A 20831-nucleotide genomic window follows, 5' to 3' on the forward strand; every position below is an offset into this window, starting at 1 on the left:
AAATTCTGTCAGTAATTGCTCACCCTCATGTTGTTCCAACCCCGTAAGACTTTCGTTCATCTTCGGAACACAAATTAAGATCTTTTTGATTAAATCTGAGAGCTGGATCACTCCTCCATAGGCTTCTTAAGGGATCGAAACTGGCCGGCCCAAAAGTTATGAAAGACATCGTTAAAATAGTCCGAGTGACTACAGTGGCTCAATCTCAAGTTTATCAAGCGACAAGAATACTTTTTGTGCGCAAAAAAACAAACAAAAATAACGACTTTATTCAACTTGAATAAAGTATTCTCGTCGCTTGATAAACTTAAGATTGAGCCACTGTAGTCACATTTGGACTATTTTAACGATATCTTTCATAACTTTTGGGCCAGCCAGTTTAGATTCCTTAAGAAGCCTTACGGGGTTGGAACAACATTGGGGTGAGTAATTACTGACAGAATTTTCATTTTTGGGTGAACTCCCTTTAACTGTTGTATAAAGGAAAACGCAGTACAGTAATTGATCTGTAATATATGTATATAATAAATTATATATATATATATATATACATACATGAAAACTCGAGAAATAGTTTTAGGACTAGCTTTCAGCACTGAACAATACTGAACCAGACTATTTAAATGTTGAGGAAGCAATCTCATTGGCTCCAGGACTAGCAAAGGCCAATCAGTGTGTGCAATGCGGTAATGATGTGATTGCATGTAAACCTTTCAGCCTGCGCCCTCTAGAGTTTCATGACTGATATACTGTTAGCAATAACACACCGGGACAATCCATTTACAAATAGGATTTAATTTTATGGATTCCACAGAACAGTTATGATCATTCAAAAAAAAAAAAAAATGTACAGTGATAACAGATGAAATAGGCACAACTTGTGATTTTGCAGGATCGATTCGCAAATATTTTTTGCAGACACAAATGGTCCTAATAACTGAATACCACCTTTCAAAATGGCCGTACCAAGCAAAATATCTTCACGCACAGTGAGAAACTGTTCTACAGAACACCATTTCTGCAGATTATTCAATTAAGACTGCTCATTTTGTGAATATTGCATATTAGGTAAGCGCATGCTGTGAGGATGTGCCATTTTGAAAGGACTGGTGAAGATGGGTCCATTTTAGGCCTTGGCTTTAAAACCTTTCCTTTTTTGTATCAGGAAAACAAAAAATGAGCAAGCACAAACTTTTCACTACCAGGCAGCAGTATTCCTCAGCACCATTTATACAGGCCTTTCTGTCATTATGACAGTGTTGCATCCTCTCCTTATATATATTTCAGGTGCCAGAATAATATATACTTTAAGATCTTTCCATTTTGTATAGTTATAAATAGGATATCTAATATAATATGTAAAAAGAAAATAAAATTATTTGGTTTTCACAGCTACATATGCCAGGGATTCTGAGATTGAACCAGAATGCAAAAAGGCCCAGACTATGCTCTGTTTAACAGAGCAACATATGGGAATCTAAGCACACATGAACATTGAATACGAGAACCAAAAAGAAAAAGCATTCACAGAATTAAGCATGGATGCTGTATTGTATTTGTGAGACTTTGTAGTGCGCAGATAAATGACAGCAAGTACCCAATTGAACCAAGAACACTTGAAATTGTGGCATTGGGCCGTAAACACAGGAAAACAATGGAAAAAGTAGCTCTGTGGAATGGACAAGGGAAAAATGTGGAATGGAATTCTAGGTGCTCTAGGGGTCGTTCACACAGAATACCTTTTTTTCCATTCCACTGCACTACTTTACCATTGTTTTTCAAAGTAAAACCGCTAGACGGATGTTGTTAACCATTGCATTTGCGTCTTGCACATGACATGACATGCAACCGTTGCCAGCTAGAAGCAGTCCATACTGGACGCGACAAAGCAACCATTGCAAATCCAGTTGTCCTTCATATCAGAAGTAGCGCAAACCCATAGAGTACATCAGAAATAGAACCGGGCATCAGTTTACTGTCGCGACGCATCCACTGTAGACAGCATCACTGATTATAATGGATCCTATTTGCTTTTTCGCATCACGTTGTACTGCGGTGTAGACACGGCATTTAAAAACATGGCGCTCAAGTTAAAAGTTTGTCAGCTTTTAAAAAATGGGTCTCTAGACCTTACGCTTTTTGTTCCACTGACCTTACTCTCTCATTTTTCAGAGCAAATACACAATCTGTGTGAACAATCCCCTAGAGTCGATCGTGTTTGACCTTTACGGTCGCATCTCGCGTCTTTTGCGCTCTCTAAAAATGTGGCAGTCAGGCAACGCGTCTCTAGACCTTGCTTTTTTTTTTCATTCCACTGACATTTTTTACGCCCAATAACGCGCTCTGTGTGAATTGAAATCAAGTAGCTTTCCTTAGGATTCCTACTGTATTGATTTCGACTATGTCAATTCCATACACAACGATAAATGTGACTGCACTTTAATGCTCTGGATCAGGGATTCATAACCTTGGGTTCAAAGAGTGGCTAATACGATGTTGTAAATGTTGGAAAGTGGTCTTAACCTGTGGTGCAAAGCGGGTCAGGGACACCAGATGGACAAACTGGGCTGAATTCAATTCCATGGCTCACATCCGTTCTGAGTGAAGAAGGACGAGCCCCAGTAAAGCTTTGGTTTCTGAGAAAAACTTGATTTTGGATCCAGTCTAGCTTTATGATCTCTTTTCTGTCTTGTGTTGTTTCATCCATCATTAATGCATCAAACATTGTGCTTCGAATTAATTCAAATGAAACCAAACTTCGCACAGAAATGATTTTTACAAGTTACATCGAACATTTTTTTAGTTATTAAACTTCGTAAGGCTTTACACCAGTCAATAATACTCAAGATGTACGAGGTGAAAGTAGTTGCGGTGTGGCCGATATTTGTTTCGATTTTAACATTTGTCTGAAACAGACGTCAACATTATATCATCAACATGACACGTTACAAAGAGGATCAAAACCACCATCATGCAACACCTCATATAGTATGTGATAATGCAAAAATACAAATAGACCGAAGGTCATTCGAGGAAGATGTCTTCTGTCGGACAGGAATATTCCATATTTTCTTTGTAGAATTGCTGAAAAGCTTTCCTGTTCAAACAAAGAAAAACTATTTACATTCATATTTATATTGTGTGCAACAAAGTCATATTTTAACTGCATTTTGGAAAAGTCTAGATGTGATTTTAGATCTAGAAACTACAATCTACAATGAATTTTGTTTTTATTTATGCCGAACACAAAAGTGCGTTAGTGCCATATTTTAAATGAACTTTTAGCAGATCGATGTAGGTAAAATTTTATGTAAAAAATTAAAAATGTATCTTTTTCTGAGAAAATGTATAATTTTATAAAATGTTTAGATAATATGACGTCACTCCGACTAATATACGACCTTCAAACAACTAACAACTATCAAATCACGCATTTGTATAGGCTACTACTGTATATGTATCTCTAAATATAGTAATAAGCAAAAAGCAGTATATCAAAAAAGTGGGATATGTCTCAAATACATAAGTTAGTGTTTCAAGAGAAAATAAGTGTGAGCATCGTGTGTAATCTTGAAGTGACTGGAGAACTCACCCTACAGATTCAGCCAGTTTTGTGGTTGTATCATCTGAGAAGAACACGTGACAGGCAAATCTCTGGTATGCTGGATGTTTCGTTATTAGTCCAAAATACCTGAAAGAAACACACAAGAGTATTTACTGTCAAGTATCTGACTCTATTGTCATTGTTGTGTGTTCTCATGGTTTCCTGTAGGGGGCGGTGTAGCTAGATAAAAATGGGGTTATTGTTACAGCTTTATATAAGTGACCAAGAGCTCTTAGTCCCAGATTAAGAATCTTATATTAGTCTCTGCATCTAAGCTACCATTCAGATTTTGAAAGAAATTAAGGATTACTTTTAAGGATGCATTAAAATGATCAATACTGTTGAAGCAGATTTCTATTTTAAAAAATGCTGTTCTTTTATATTTTCTATTCATTAAAGAATCCTGAAAAATGGTTTCCACAAAAATATTGATATTTCAACAGTGATAATGATAAGAAATGTTTCTTGAGCAGCAAATCTTGAAATCAAAATGCAATCTTGTATGCAAATCAAAGCATACTATTTCAGAAGGATCATATGTCAGTGAAGACTGGAGTGATGATGCTGAAAATTCAGTTGTGTATATATTATATTTTAAAATATATAAAAATAGAAAATAGTCATTTTAAATTGTAATAATATTTCACAATATTACTGTTTTTAATTTATTTTTGATCAAACACATTCAGCCTTTGTGAGCATGAGACTTCTTAAAAAAAATATTGCCAACCCCAAACCTTTGAAAGGTAAAAATCTATTAATTATTTATCAATTTATTAAAATTTATTTCAATTATTTTTTTCATTTATTTCAATTATTTATTTCAAGCGTGATGAGAAAAACAATGCATTTGTTCAAACTCACTTGTTATTCTTTGGATGGCATCCGCAGAAGGAGATGTTTTTCAATTGGAAAAAGTGAAAGCACTTCTCACCCTGTAAAATATGAAAAGAAAGACTGAGTGGTCTAATCAGCAGCAGGGATTGGAAGACATTAGTGTAAGCAGGAAGCACATGATGTCACTGCAGTGTGAGGTCGTCTCAGTATGTGCGTTTAACTCCTGAAGCCTGCGATTAACATCACTGAGCGCGCTCACAAAATCACTCAGAGGGGCTTAGGGGGCGAGACTCCCCCGCATTCTTAAGACGCTTCATTGCATAACTGTGGAACGTAAATGTTGCGTCACAGAGTTCAGTTGAGTGGAAGAGCCTTTTGGTGGCAACATCTAGTCACATTAAGACACCGCCTCCATGGGGTCAAATGTCAAAGTCCATTTCCAAATCACAAATCTACAGGTAATGCCTACTATGCTATTTCATGTCATCATTAATTTTTCAAATATAGAAATAACATTGATTCGTCTTTTTTTAGATTAAACTCCTAATATTTTCTAATATTATATTAGTAATTCTATAAGTGTTTCTTCTAATGCAAAACTTCAAAACGTTTTCTTGAGATTATTCTTTATTAAAAATTATTTCAAAGGTTTAATCAGGTAATATCACTTTTACTAACAAAAGGCATATCCTTAATGACATCATCTTTCAGGAAGTGACATCATTTTGGCAGGACAACAATAGAATTAACATGAGCAAGTATTTGCAATAGATTTTATGATTTATGTAAGGTTTTGTAGCATTAGTCGGTGTCGCTCAGTTTAAAATATTCCATCCCTGGATAAAATGATAGCAATTGATATCAGAATATTTCAATATCAGATTATTTCAAAGATTTAAAAATATAAAATACTTAAAATATAAGGTTAAAACATCAAAATTAAATTGACCCCTTAAACCCTTTATTGAATTACTTCCATAAATAATAACACAACATATTCATTTTGAAAACTATTTGATAAGGTACTACATGACAGGAACGACCATATGCTTGGCGAGTAATTTTTAGAAGAATATTAGTAATTCTGAGGTATACAAACCCTTCCAGAAGTCCGACAGTCATCCTGAACGATGATTTTCACTCCTCTTGTGTTGATTTCCAGAATGCAAGGCGAAGGGGGGCTGAACTGCATTGTTTTTCTTCTGTTTGATGCTATCTGTTGACATAATCAGATTGCGTATGAACATCAGATTACATATGAACAACAACATAACATGAAATTATTATGTAAATATATGGAAATCCAGGGCAGAATTATAATACAGAAATGTAGTATACCTTGTGCATGGCGGCACAAAGCACATCGTTCCCTTTGTGATACGGCACTTGAACAGAACCAAGGAATTTCACCCAGAATTTGTCCATCCAGTCACTTTTGACCTCTGAATAAATCACAGCGAACAGACATTATTGCACAATGAACAAAAATTCAAATACTCAAAATGCCAAAGAAAAGCCAAGGTTTACCTTTAACAAGTTCATCCTTTGTCACCTTGACGGCGTAGAATGCAGGAAAGATGCCTCTGGATCCAGTGCGCATGTTGTAGCCCTCACACCACAGATCCTCGGCCTGAAACTCGACCAGTAAGGGGTCATCCGCCTCCAACTCCAACTCATCATCATGGCGAGGAATAAACCTGTGAACGAGACAAAATTAGGAATGCTCAGGTCAAATGTGGTATGATTAGGAGATCTCCAAAAAAAATTGAGTTTAGGGAACCACGCATGAGTAGAGTGTGACTTTGTACAAAATATACATTTGTATGCATAGATCTGTCCTATTACTCATGTTATGTTTTTTTTTGTGTGTGCTGTCATCTTGTTTTGCTGTAGTTGGTTTGTGGGTGAATTTCACTACAAATCAAAAGAATAAATCTGTTTTTAGTACAATTACTTTGCATTGCGATATTCTCATGACAAAATGATACTTAAAATAATAACAACAACAATAATAAAACAAATAAGGAAGGAATGTTATTATTATTATGCTTTTTTATTGTTTATTATTATTACTTGAATTTTATTCAATTAAAAAAGTAATTACTGCATACATTAAATGCAGTACATAACTTGACGAGTGTATTCATCTCTCAGCTTAAATATTACACAATTTCTTATAATAAAATGAAGAAAATTAAAAAACACTAATGGTCTTCAAAAGAATATGCTCAGTATATGTTTCAATATCCCTTTTAAGTCACTTTTTTGTTGTGCTTTTTAAATTAGTGCATCTCAGGCTTTGGTTGAATCTTTACCTGAACACTGCTCTGTGGCTCTGTTCTCTTTCCTCTCCATTAATAACACAGGAGAAGAATCCAAACTCCGCCCCTAAGTCGGAGAACAAACGTGGGGATATTCAAATTAAATGACCCATCATACCACTGATCAGCTCTACCAAACTTGGATGTCTTTTTCCAGTAATAAACAAACACTGTTAAGTTGTTTTGATTGATACTGTGAAGCAGCTTTGATACAATCTGTATTGTGAAAAGCACTATATAAATATATTTGACTTGACTTGACTTGACGTTCATTGTCACTAGAACAACAAGGGAAAGAGACATTTCGGCAGGTAGTGCTTGCTGAATTTCATAGTCTTGCTCCTGGCTTGTAAAAGGCGGGTCTGATATTAGCAAACCTGTTAATGAGGAAAATCTTTGCAATTCTTGTATTATGTATGATGGAAGGGGTGCCACAAGGTTCAACCCTTGGACCTTTGCCATTCTTCACACTGCACTTGCATTTTTTGGTAAAACCACTCCACGTAGCCATTTATTCTCTCTGAATTATATGACATGTTCAACCCTTCTACAGGACAGGTTATGACATAAAGTCGTCATCTACTGGGAGTGCATGGTCTTTAGAACAAATTATTGTAACATATTTGAAGGACTAATAGAGAAGCTTCAAAAACTTAGGCACTATTCAATGCCATTACAAAGCTGGGAAGAGCCAGGATATTATTTTTAAAGAACTCAGATTTTGTTTGGCTGAAAGAAGAAGCCATATACACCCAGGATGGCTTGAGTGCGAGTATAATGCGAGGGATAATTTTCATTTTTAGGTAAACTATTCCTTTAAGATCTGTGCACATTTGCAACAAACCCCCAAGTGAAAAACTTTTTTTTAAGAACATGAATTCTAAATAAATTCATTTCTAAATTCCAAACTACTTCCTAAGCTCATACTACTCACCAGAGAAACGTGACCGTCCATTCACAAAGACATTCTTGAACTTGCGGGAACGGGGCATGTCTGAGGTGGTGTCTGTGGTGGAGTCCGCAGACAAACAGGAAGTGTCTCTCCTCATGCTCGTCGCTCCCGACTCTTCCTCCTCTTCGTCCGCATCCTGATCCTCCTCATCATCGTCGATGGCAGATTCGTAGACTGTATTGTCACTGTCACTTTCGTAACCTTTGTAACAATCCTTGATGCTCACTAGCTCGAGCTTAGCATGCTCATCCACCACCAGGGTGTACTTGACAGAGTCATACGTCAGTCCCGAAGCATCCGTGCTGACCGCCACCGTCTTTAAGGTTCCCTTGTCCTCCTTCGCCACTTTGGGCTTGCGGGTTTCAGCCCACTGACTAGCATCCCCCGGGTCACCGAGGCTGACAGTCCGGCATGGGGGTGTGGGTGGATACACCTCATCCTCCTCGCTAATGGAGGGGTTCGGACAACCCGCCGATGGGTAGTTGTGAAGGGGAGGAATCTCCGTGTCCGAACTAATGGACATGCGATTGCTGTCGCTGCTCTGGGACAGAAACGGTCGCTCCTGCTCCCCGTTAACCGGCGTGAGGTGGATCTCCTCAGTGGCATTTCCTTCGGAAATGCGATAGTCCTTGTTTTTGTCGACCGACTGGTCACACGTATCTTCATTCTCCACAGGATACTGCACTTGTTCCCGATAGCCATTGACGGTGTGATACCGGGCTTTTTCCTTGCAAAGGATCGGCATGTCAAGGACACCCTCTATGAGGGTCACTTCCGTGGATTTTTCCCTCATGACTGCCTTTGTGAGGGGCGCCACCACTTTGGGGTTGTTCAACTTGTCCTGCTGCTTGGTGCGAACGGCTGAGGCTTTATTCGTGGAGGAGGCAGGGCCTCGTGGTTTGGTGTCAGCCCTGGCCTGAACTTTGTCCCCATCGGTCTGGCTAACCTGCTCGGGTTTGGCCGCTGGATCTCCTGTTTCACACACAGAAGATTATACATTAGGCAATAAGCCTAATGGAGGAAAATATTTGAAGGGGATTATGTAAAAATGTCAGTTAATGCCTCATAAACACAAAATGTTACATTTAACTCAGCACAGGAAGTAATGAATCCTGATGATTTTTAAACCGGTATAGAAATTCTGTTTCATTATAGTTAATCAACTGTTATTCAACTTTTTTATATACTAACCTAAACGAAAATAAATAAATAATGAAACGATGAGACTAAAGTAGCGACAGATCATAAGAAAATGTAGGGCGGGTCTTTGTTCAATCCATTGCTTTTTGATTGGATGGAGGCAGATTTGAATGCAAGCTTGCAGTTGATTGTAAAAAAGGGCGGGGTTTAAGCAGACTATATGATTGGAGAAGTCCATCATACATCATCAGAGATAAGTGTGTTGTTTCACTGGAAGACTTAGTTATGGTCTTCCAAAAATAAAGAAACATGCAAGGATGAATTGTTCACGATAAGATAATTTAACATGCATTTAGAAAGCTATGAATTTTCATTTCATGCTGACTTTAAGGTAATGTGTTTAAGTTGGTGGACTCGGTGCTAATGCTTACACACACAAAATGCAAATTTACCATCTTCAGCAAAGTATACAATTTTAGTATATAGTAAAAGCATGACAATTGGGACAGAGCCTGCTAGCCACAGTGTTTACACTCCTTAATGGATTACACTGGGACAGGAGAAAGTATTGTATCATAGACGACATTTAAACACATTTTTTCATACTTCTAGCTAGAGTCACACACAGGTGACATCCGATGAACTCTCCGGGTAAGTGGATTGACGAAAATCCCATTAAGTTAATTACAGCACGTAAACACATTTTCATTCCGTGGAAGCGAATACTACAAAAACACTCACAATTATGAGACATATATTGTATTCCTTTCATTTATCTCATGGTAATTCCTCTAATGCATAGAAATGAGTTTGAAAAATGACTTGTTTGGAAAAAATTTAAGTCTCAGCAATTCATCAGACGTGTTCATTTGTTGTGGTACGTGTGGCCATTACTCACCCTTAATGTGTGGTGATGAAGAACGGGTTTTCTTTTCTTTCCTTCGTTCTTTCTCACCAAAGGAATTGTTATTTATTGTGTCCTGCGAATAAAATGGAGAAAAAGAATGAGGGATGGATTTTTCAATATACAAAGTGCAGACAGGGTCAGATCAATATTTCCGAGATTAATCCGTACAAAAATAAATATGATAGCCAGATTTTTTGGACACTACCATGAAGATAATACATACATTCTCTACATAACCTTAAAAAAATGTATTAATTTAAAAAAATATAAGCATGTCATTACATTAGATAAAAAAAATATCAAAACAAGTGGAATGTATTTTAAATAACAGCAGCAATTTATTAATTAATAAATCAAATTTATTTATTTTTCACACTAAAACACAAAGACAGGCATGTGTACATCTCTCCATCCTGGATAAATGATTGATTTTGTCAGCATTACTACTTGCCACTACATTTTAGGTGCTTTTCTATCATATAGTGAAACCAGAAAGTGTATTTGAGTACAATCCATAAAGCAGGTGAGTTACAGGAAGAGCAGCCCGACAGATTGATTTACCGCTCTTTCCTATCGCTGACTCACCAATTGACCACGCTGCTATAATGCACCTTTAACACAGACATTCCTATGTTGCCATAGCAATGCGCCCATCGATGATGCAGAATTGGCATGCGTGAGAGAGTGTCAGTGTGTGCGTAAGTGTGGGGGTAGATAGGAGCACACACTAGTGTTCGTGACGGAGGAGGAAGACACAGATGGCTGAAATGAGGCTCTTATCCAGTGACTCTAAAAACAGTATCAGGAAAGAAACCAGATGGGAGAAACTCTATCCCGACAGTATATTGCGATCTAGTTTAATAATCAAAGCCTGTCTCAATATATTACTGTGGGTCTACTAATATCAGACTAGAATTAAGCAATCTTTATAAATATATGACATTTAAATCTGAGAAAGATATATATATACTATATTTATACATACATAGTGGACAAAAGTGTCTGGAGTTTTCAATGACACTACAAGTCCAATTAAACTATCAAAATATGAGGAAATTGTATATATATATATTTATATTTTGAATATGAGTGAAGAACAAAACACTAAACTTAGTCTGACAAAGTTATTTGGCAAAAAAAAAGCAAACAACAGCTACAGGTTTTATTTTACTATGCAAAAAAAAGCATTAAAAACAAAAGGAAAAAGCATACACCGACTACAACATAATAAGTTATTAATATTTCGTTGGAGATATTAATATCTCTCTAGTTTTTGCATGTTCATAAATTCTTTGTATGACAGCCGTGTTTCATTGCATTCTCTCAAATAAAACAATTGTCACCAAGCACTTGAGCAAATTTCTTAAACAAATTAAACCAATTTTTAATAATATTTGAAAGAAGGGTGAAGATGCCCATTTTCCTAGGCCAGACATGACTTTTGGATTGGAGCTGAAAAATTGATGACTCATCCTGCACTACATTGTTTCGTCCAATCAGATGCTTACTTTCTAGAATAAGAATGTCTGCACCTAAAACCATATGTGTTGATTTAATAAAGTCTTTAAATAGTCAAAAAGGGTGGTATGTTTTAACACTTTTCCACAAAAATCAAAGAGATATATTAATAAATTAAAATAAAACATACAATCCTCTGCTTCTAAAACAACTATACTTTTTGGCTGACATCACAGCCCCTCCAAAATATGCCATGACTGTTAACAATTCAATAATTTCCTGATAAAATCAAGTCTTGTCCAACATTTTTAATTGTTGAATATCCCATTTCGCTCAGAAATGTGTTATATTACAGAAGTAATAGGTTGTCAATAGCGCTTCACATCTATTCAAAGGGTTTCAGCCAACATCCAGGCCTCTAGCTTTCAAGCTGAAATATTTTCGTCACAATGTAGATATTTTTAGAGCAGACATTTTCACAGTTTTACTTGTATTACCCAATAACTGTGTAAAAGCTCTTTGCTAATTCCTCAAATGCCCTTTGAGCCCCGCGGCTGTGCCAATGCTGCAGACGTGGAGAGATTCAACAAGCCAAGATTACGAGATTAAAGACAGGGAAGCACATTTACAGTCATCCACCATCTTCTCTAGTTGTAAAACAGTCTGCAGTCACAAGCAACACTTTCATGTCAACCTCATAACCATAAATCATATATCTTACAAGTGGGCTTTTGCAATTCTTAATAACAAACATTCGTTTTAATATATCCGGTGTTTTAGACATTCAGGACATTGGACTTTAGCCAGCACTAATGCTATAAGATGGTAAATATTGTTATGCAATTACTGCAGCCCAAACAGATTAAACTGCATTGTGTTTACGGTTTAATGTGCATTTTCAGCTCAGTGCAGGTTAATGGGTTAGTTTTGCATTCATTTACTCACCCTCATGTCATTTCAAACCTGTATTATTGACCAATATAAAATGAAGAATGAGACTTGAGTTTTTGCATGATTTCAGAAGATCCGGAATAATGTATTTTTGAGACTTTCAATGTATGTAAATGAGCAGCTTTGAATGTTCAGCAAAATATTGTGATCTGAAATTTGGATTGACATGAGGGTGAGTAAATAATGACAGAATGTTCATTTAATCTAGAATCATTATAATCATATGCCTTTTTTATAATACTCTGAACAACATCAGAAAAGGTCAATTTGAGTTCAGTAAGTCTGGGTTTGAAGTCTTTTCAGGAGATAACAGTGCTGCGCCATTACTTAAATCATTTAGTTCACTTTGCCTCATTACCCACAATGCACTTCAAAATAGAGAAAGAGAAAGGATGGCTGCTAATGATTTACCTTAAAAAGGTAAAAGGTTAGATCAGTGTTATTTTAGTATTATATTATCTATACTTTGGACCCTTTTTCATTTCCAATGTTCTCAGATGCAGAAGTCATCATAGTTGGGTAAACTTCTACAGTGGTGAACAGGAGACGGCAGCAAATATAAACAATATAAATGTTTATATAATTTTTTTTTAAATGAAAATATTAAAAACTCTATATTTGCAATGTTGATAACTGTGGAAAACTGTCATAACAGTCTGTAAAAAGGGTCCATTATAGTATTTATATTTTTTTTACATTCATTTTTATTTTAATGTTTTTTTTGTTTTGTTTTTACTTTTAAAATAAAACTTAATTTCAGTGAAATAACTTCATTTTAGCGCTTGGGAAATGTAATGGAGATTGAGGCTATTCTTCCCCAACCAAAATTCTGATATCATCATATTTTTGCAACAGTTCCCAAGTGAACATAATAAAACCAACAAGATTTTCGCAAAATGTCAGATCAGAGTGTGTAAGATTTCTATTGGGGCATGTTGTCACACAAGGTTCCTGGACAATAACAGTAGAAATGTTCACTATATTTTATGGAACTAAGAAATGCCGGAGTAAAAAGTGACAATTTGCTAACCCTAAAATGTCAATCTATTCCAATTTACATTTCACAGATCACAAGACTTTAAAAAACAGCGCCACATATGACATCCAAAAGACGTTTTTTACTCCCACCTTGTAATATTTTGTTCAAATCGCCCCATTAAAGTGCCGCCCCCTGCTGTTTGACCCTCACAGGTCAACAGTAATGATCCACTCACGCTCTTTCTTGTCGGATTGCATTACGCATGGAGGGCGGACAGCAGTGATTCATAGCAGGTGGGCCCGAGCGGGAGCGCACAAACAGGAAACATCATCAGCATCAGCGGCCGGGAATATCAAAGAAAACCAAACGCTACGTGCCAACGATTTACATATACACTGAAAATACACCCCATCCCTCCAGGGGAATGGCTCGAGATGACATTATCGCTCGAGATCTTGTTTGTGCAGTATAAAAATTCATCACTCTACCTGTAAAACAATTTCTAATCCCTGTCAATCTGCCTCGGACGCAAATAACAAGACCAAAGGCCGCTGCCCAAACTGTCCGTCTCACCTGAGTCCTTGGCACTTGAGGGAAAAGATCCAGGGTGGTGGGTCTCTTGGGCCGGTAGGTATCCATGACGACGGCAGGGATAAAATCCTTTAGCTGAGGCTGAGTGACAGGCAGCCCTGCGCCCTGCTCTTCCTTGTGGTTGTCATCGACGGCATCAACCGGCCGCCTCTCGTCCTCCTCTTCCTCCTCTTCTTCCTGGATTCCTCCCTCTGCATCAATCAGGTCCAAGTGGAGCATCTCCGTCTGCAGCTCCACCACCCCCCTCCTCCGGCCGCTCCTCGGCGTACCATTGGTCGGCTGGGTCATGTGATCCTGGGAAGAGCAGGCAGCAGAGCTTTAGAGTCAAGAGCAAAGGAGCTGCAGTCAGAGGCAGCCGGCCAATCAGAGTGCGGTGATGACATCAGCCTGTGGCTCCCTTCCTGGCTGCTGTAAGGAAAGCTAATTCAATCCCAGAGAACAATGAGGCGTGTCACACGACATAGCAAAATAAACACACCCAGAAATGAGAATTTATAACATGTTCATTACACTAAACTGCCTCATTGCCTATGAACACAGCAAAAAGACTTATGTTACGATGCTAATTATTGTATTGAAAGATTGTGAAATCATAAATGAGGGATTTTTAGTTTAAGTGATTAGATGATTTCCATGGTCAGATATGAATGGCTTTGACAGAGAGAATTTAGAACATGTTCAATAACGCTAATCTATCGTATTGTCTTTAAACACAGCATTTATTAGCATAAACACTTGTTATGATGCTAATTATCACATATAAAAGCTTCTGAAATCATAAATGAGGGATTTTTGTTGACATTAAGCGGTTAGACGATATCCATGGTCAGATGTGGTTGCCTTTGAGGGAATTAATAATATGTTCAATACCGCTAAATGTCCTTGTCTTTAAACTCAGCCTTAGCATAAACATTAATGTCATGATGCTAATTATTGCATTAAAAAAGCTTGTGCAAAGATAAATAAGCAATTTTTGTTTAAGTTAATTTTAAGTTTAAGTGGTTATATGATAATATCCATGATAAACAGTCAGATGTGATTGGCTTTGACAGGGAATTCATAACATTATGCTAAAAACGTTAGCAGTTATAGAGTCTTTAAACAGCTATTCTTAGCACAAACACTTATGTTATATCGTCAATTGTTGCATAAAAAAGGTTGTGAAACTATAAATGAGGGACTTTTGTTTAGGTTTAAGTGGTTAGATGATGATATCCATCATAAACAGTCAGGTGCGATTGGGTTTGACATCTCCCCTCAGTGTTAATGTCTAATGCTAATTGACTGCTATGCTAATTGGTTCTGAACACAACAGCCTCTTGTGACCTTATACTCACTCATACTCATATGAATACTGAAATCTCGACACACATTCAGACCGCAATACATGGAAACTAATGATGTGCCGTTGACCTAGAAATCTATTTTTGCTGTGGGGTAAACTGCTCGCCAAGATCTGTACCTTCAAATGATTCCTCATTCAGCTTGAGACCGCATGACTGTGTCTCATGGAAAGATAAGTGACTGTTTGGTTTTAGGGTGGAGAGATATAAACCACACATACACGTTTTACTTTGCGGTGGGGCCTGCCTGTTGACGTCTACTGTTTTTGAATTAAGATAACTGTGATTACTATAGTCTAACACTAATCATACTCTTTAGTTACAGACATTCTTTGACATTTTAATTAAGCAAAGGGGTTAGATCATGCAAAAGTGAGTTTTGGTCATCATTTACTCACCCTCATGTCTTTTCAAACCTGTAAGACTGTTACAGAACACACAAGTAGATATTCTGCTAAATGTCCAAACTGCTCTTTTTTATACACTGAAAGAAAGCTAATGGTAACTAATGTCTGCCTAACGCCTTCTTTTGATTTCAACATTGTAATAGGCCTACAGCTATTTTAAAACAACATGAGGGTGAACAAATAAACATTTTTGGATTAACTTTTTTAAAGGCAATATTTGTCCATGCAATGTGCCATCCTTTAAATATAAAATACTTAAAGAGTTTAATAAATAAAATCACATCAGCTAATTAAACCAATCTGTTATATATTTTAAAATGATGGTTTTAAAAAGGATACTGCAATCCTTACATATTTATGGTGGCCCATTAAGTGTAATTTCAGATTAAATGGGTAAATAGGTCTGGGTATTGACACAAATTTCAGATTGGATTCGATATCTATTCACAGCTTGCGATTAGATTCAATTCTGATTTCGATTTGATTCAATATAGATTAATGCATCATGTAGGCAACATTAACATCGAATATTCTCAAGGGGGGGGGGGGGGGGGGGTGTAAGAAAAGCAGTTGGTATTATTTTAATATTTACTGATTTGCTTACATTTAAATGACAAAAAGGAAGTTGTTATAATAATGTTATAATAATAATAATTGCATAACTTTTTAATGACTATTATGTTTCTACTCGTTTTTGAAATATACACATTTAAATGGTGCCATGACGGATTTATTCAAACAGACTAGCCTACATTGAATATTGAAGAACAGTTAAAAAAAAATACAATGAATATGCAATATAGTGCAAATATTTAGCAAAATGCTCCTCTCTTGAGTTTATTTGTCTAGCTGTAGGAGCTCATGGACATTGAATGTCTTTTCTGAGGTAACGTTAGACTGTAGGTCTATGTGACAATGTTATTGTTTTTGACGTCTTGAAACACGGATTAAGCGATTACATGAGACATGACGGATTTCGGTCAATTGTAGGCACTACTATATATCTTTCAACATAGCCTACCTTCTGATGTTCATCCATGTTTATTTTGTGCTGTAAAATAGTAACGTCAATAAAAAAGAAGAGATTATTAGTTCCCGTGCGGAACTTGAGGCGATACACCGATCTGTCATTCCTCATAACAGAGCGCCAAACCGGTCTTTATTGTTTGAATTTCGTAATAAAATTGATAGAATTTGAAAGCTGAGACTTTTTCATGTCAATAGCAACAAAGCACAACGCTTATTGCGCTGATGGGCATGGTTACAGTTTTGTCAATCAAAATGAAAATCGATTAAAATCGGGAAATCGCTCAACCCAGTAAATAGGCTAGGCTACTGTTAAACTTCATTTCAAACAGCTACATTTCATTTGCAGTGATACAAATATTTTTCTTAATCCAGGCACAGTCTAAAGTTAAGTGCCATTTTTTATTCCTGAACTAGTCTTCAAGTCTTGAACTAGTGAGCTGTAAAGAGATTAGCTTCAGACTCAGAGATGTTGATGAACCCTTATGTACAGGTGGTGCTTTGGCACACCTCCAACAACCAGAGTAAACCTGACTCTACAAACTAGATGTAGCCTACGTTATAAAATAAATACATAAAATATTAAGCCTAACTTCAATGTGAAATAAAATGTAAATATATGAGTAAAAAAAACGCATTTAAAATGTAAATTAAGAAAATTACATATATTTTAAATAAATATATTACATAAATTAAAGAATATATATATATATATATATATGTGTGTGTGTGTGTGTGTGTGTGTGTGTGTGTGTTGATAAATATAAATAACCTAAATAAATTATATTAATATGTAGGACAGATGTTAATATGAAAACAGACTATTTGTAATTTGAGGGTATAAGCTACAGACTTACTTTAGGGTCGAGGTCGAGGTGGTTGAGAGTGATTCCGTTCTCATCCGTGATTTCTGTTACTTCTGACAGGTCATCATCCTCGTATTCATTCAGACTGATGTCATGCGTTAACCTGAAAAGTGGCAGCACACCCACATACACAGTGACACACACTACTACGTCATTCCTCCAGGAGACTATTGCTAGACAATCACAGAGAGGGCAGGGCTCACCGGATGATCTGATAACTTCAGGAATACTGCAGTGCTATATATACACACACAAACATTGGTTTCCATGTTTTATGGGGACTTTGTATAGATGTAGTGGTTTTATACTGTACAAACTGTATATTCTATTCCCCCACACTAACCCCTAATGCATTTTTACATTTTAAAAACACTTAATTTAGTATGATTTATAAGCTGTTTTCCTCACGGGGACCAAAAAAATGTTACCATAAGGTACAATTTAATGGTATTGTGGGGACATTTGGTCCCCATAACGTAGGGAATACCAGGAACACACACACACACACACATATATATATATATATATATACTGTATATATATATACTGTATATAGCCTATATATTCAGAATTATAAAAGTGCATACGGAAATCTGTTGTAAGAAAGCATAAGCAAAAACACATTTCTGCTGTTTGTTTTAACACATCATATGAACTTCCTTAAGCAATAACAGTTACATTCTTATTCAGTCTATAATGTTTAGAAAGCAGCTGTTGTTAAGTGTCCTTACCTCAGTCTGCAAGCTAGCAAAATCTTTTAGCCATTTGCTGATAAATGAAGCTTTAAAAAGCATTCAGACATACTAACTTCTCAGCACTTCCTTTATACCTGCAATTGTGCAGCCGCCCACATTTCATGATAGATAACAAGATGAACAAGATAATTGTTCATGATAACAGCAAATTCAGTCAAGCGAAAAAACCTAGAACTATAATGTCGTTTTGCACACCACAGTTGAGTTATTTGTATTATTTGTATGATTTTGTACCATACAAAACACTCAAATCAAGCCTAATTTTAGGTTAGAAATATTATACACGCATATTAAATTACAAAAACCTTCATATCCATAACCCTTACATTTATTGTCCTGCATGCACACCAAACTAACATGCTGGCCCATTTCAGAGCACACAGGCTGATCCTAGGTCAGATAAGTGCAGCGTAAAAGGCCCCATCACTACTGTACCATTTCTCCCACTGTTCCTCCATCCAGCTGTCCCCATCCTCTCTGGAGTCCATGGCCAGGCTGAGCACCATCTGCGGGGCAGGGCGGGGTGCCACTGGACCCTTCTTAGGGGGAAATCGATGGAGCCGACAATTATGCCACTTTCTTTCTCAACCTCCCGTCCAGCACTCCACACAGAAACGTCTTCAGCGAGGGTCCTCAGGGGGGGTTACATCAGCCACGGGAAGCTGTAGTGCCTGTCCTCACATCCCCTGGAAAACATCCTACTGCACACCCCTGACACTCCTTTCTCTGCTCTGCGTGTGTCCTTCAATGGAGCCATTAAAGTCAGTGGCGGATAACTGAGAGAGAGAGGGAGAGAGAGAGAGGGAGAGAGAGAGAGGCGTAGTCTCCTCTAAAAGGGTCTGCCACCCCAGTGATTGATGGTCCAGATCAATGCGGCTCAAGTTGCCACCTCCATACAAGTGCAGGCCGACAGCGGCACTGGAGATGCATGCTGGGAATCGATGGCATTGATAACAGATGAAAATATCTGGAAGGCTGTCTGAGATATATATTGTATCATTAAAGTTCATTAGTAACAACTCCTAAACCCTGTTAATTAGATCTAGATCTTCATGGTTTCATTAATAGAATAGCAAGCACGTTATTGATGGATCAAACATGCGTCATCTTATTTTACATTGTGCGTCTGGGCAAACGAAGATTACACGTGTTATTGACTTGCAGGAGATCCGTTTCATTGTGGGACTCTAAGAGTAAGCTAAGAGTACATTAGCTGACCTGGACAGGAGCTGAGAGCTCTCCCTTCATTAGCACAGCTCCCACAGGATGCCATTCACATCAGCTCCGCATACAGCAGCTCCATTGCATTACAATACTAGACTGAGATAAACACCGGCACACTGCTGGATGCTGCTCAGTTCACTCAGATGTCCACTGATGGGTGGACATCACAGATATTCACAGAAATAATAAAGCTATTATACTGGTGATGTATCTGTGACTTTAGTTTAATGTAAAGGTTGTGACCTTTTAAAAAAGAAACAAAACAACCAAAAAAAAAAAACACAAAAAGAGGGGAAAACAGAAACCAAAACAGATAAAACAACAACAACAAAAAAAGAACAAAGAGTAGAAAAACAGACCAAAACAAAGAAACAAAACACACATACACACAAAAAACAAACAAAAAACAGGACAGCAAAACAGAATAAAACTAAGAAAAAACAACAATGAAACGAAGCCAAGAACAAAACAACAAAAATAAAGATGAATAAAATAATAAATAAAATATTTAAAAACTAAATATTATAAAAAATAAAAAGCCAAAATAAAAACAAACTATATAAAAAACTAACCACTAAAATATATTTTAAAAAATTGTTGTAATGAAAGAATGAAAGATTTGCATTGGGCAGTCATTAGAGACATCTGAACAATTAAAAACATTTATAAATGAACAGACTTGTGACTTTGAACATAAATATGACCCTGGCCACATTCCACCCATTGGCCCTTACCAATCATGGCCTCCTAATAATCCCTAACCACTGAACTGGCTCTATCACTCTCTCTCCTCTCCACCTATAGCTGGTGTGTGGTGACCGCACTGGCGCCGTTGAACTGTGGCTGCCGTCGCATCAAGTGGATGCTGCACACTGGTGGTGGTTGAGGAGAGATACCCTGATATGATTGTTAAGCGCTTTGGGTGTACAGTAGTACATATGAAAGCACTATATAAATGCCTCATTCATTCAATATGATCAATTTCAATCACCTAATGCAAATGAGCAGGCCTTAGCATAAATGCAATTCAGCATATATATAGTGTGTATATATATATAATATATATATATATATGTATTACACATGCACACGCACAATGTGAAATACAAAAATGAGGTTCGTGTGACGCCCTCTAGTGGTGATTGAAGTCAGTGTTTCTCAAAACAGTGCAGGAGTTTCTATCACTATGCTAGGCTGTTGTTGTGGGTGTTTTTAAGTTTGTTGCTATGGTGCTAAGGCGTTCTTGGTGGACTGACCCAAGTCAAAAGATCCCTCACACAAGTGTGTGTGATATTCTGATACCTAAATATGGCTCACGTCCCCCTTTCAATGTCTGCTGCTGTAACGTCCACCAGGCAAAAATTTTCAGAAGTCTGATCACTTAAAAAAGTTATTTTTTTACAAGATGCATGAGGTTTCATTCATGTAAGTAAAACAAAGGCTGTAGGATGTGTAACATGATAAACGTTT

At 36.9% G+C, this 20831-nt stretch overlaps 1 protein-coding gene across 1 annotated transcript; it reads right to left on the minus strand.

The window, feature by feature from the left end:
- Positions 1-779: 779 nt before the first annotated feature.
- Positions 780-18841, minus strand: mapk8ip1a (mitogen-activated protein kinase 8 interacting protein 1a). Its single transcript, XM_056250869.1, has 12 exons — positions 18573-18841; positions 17374-17485; positions 13723-14034; positions 9753-9834; positions 7697-8686; positions 6757-6829; positions 5969-6138; positions 5780-5883; positions 5541-5657; positions 4469-4539; positions 3593-3691; positions 780-3097 (listed from the first exon to the last, which is right to left on the minus strand). The coding sequence occupies exons 1-12, from the start codon at positions 18641-18643 to the stop codon at positions 3025-3027; spliced, it is 2274 nt and encodes a 757-aa protein (XP_056106844.1). The 5' UTR covers positions 18644-18841; the 3' UTR covers positions 780-3024.
- Positions 18842-20831: the final 1990 nt, after the last annotated feature.

The sequence above is a fragment of the Rhinichthys klamathensis genome, unplaced genomic scaffold (genome assembly GCF_029890125.1).
Source record: "Rhinichthys klamathensis goyatoka isolate OS25496 unplaced genomic scaffold, OSU_Roscu_1.1 h1tg000076l_1, whole genome shotgun sequence".
Classification (NCBI taxonomy): domain Eukaryota; kingdom Metazoa; phylum Chordata; class Actinopteri; order Cypriniformes; family Leuciscidae; genus Rhinichthys; species Rhinichthys klamathensis.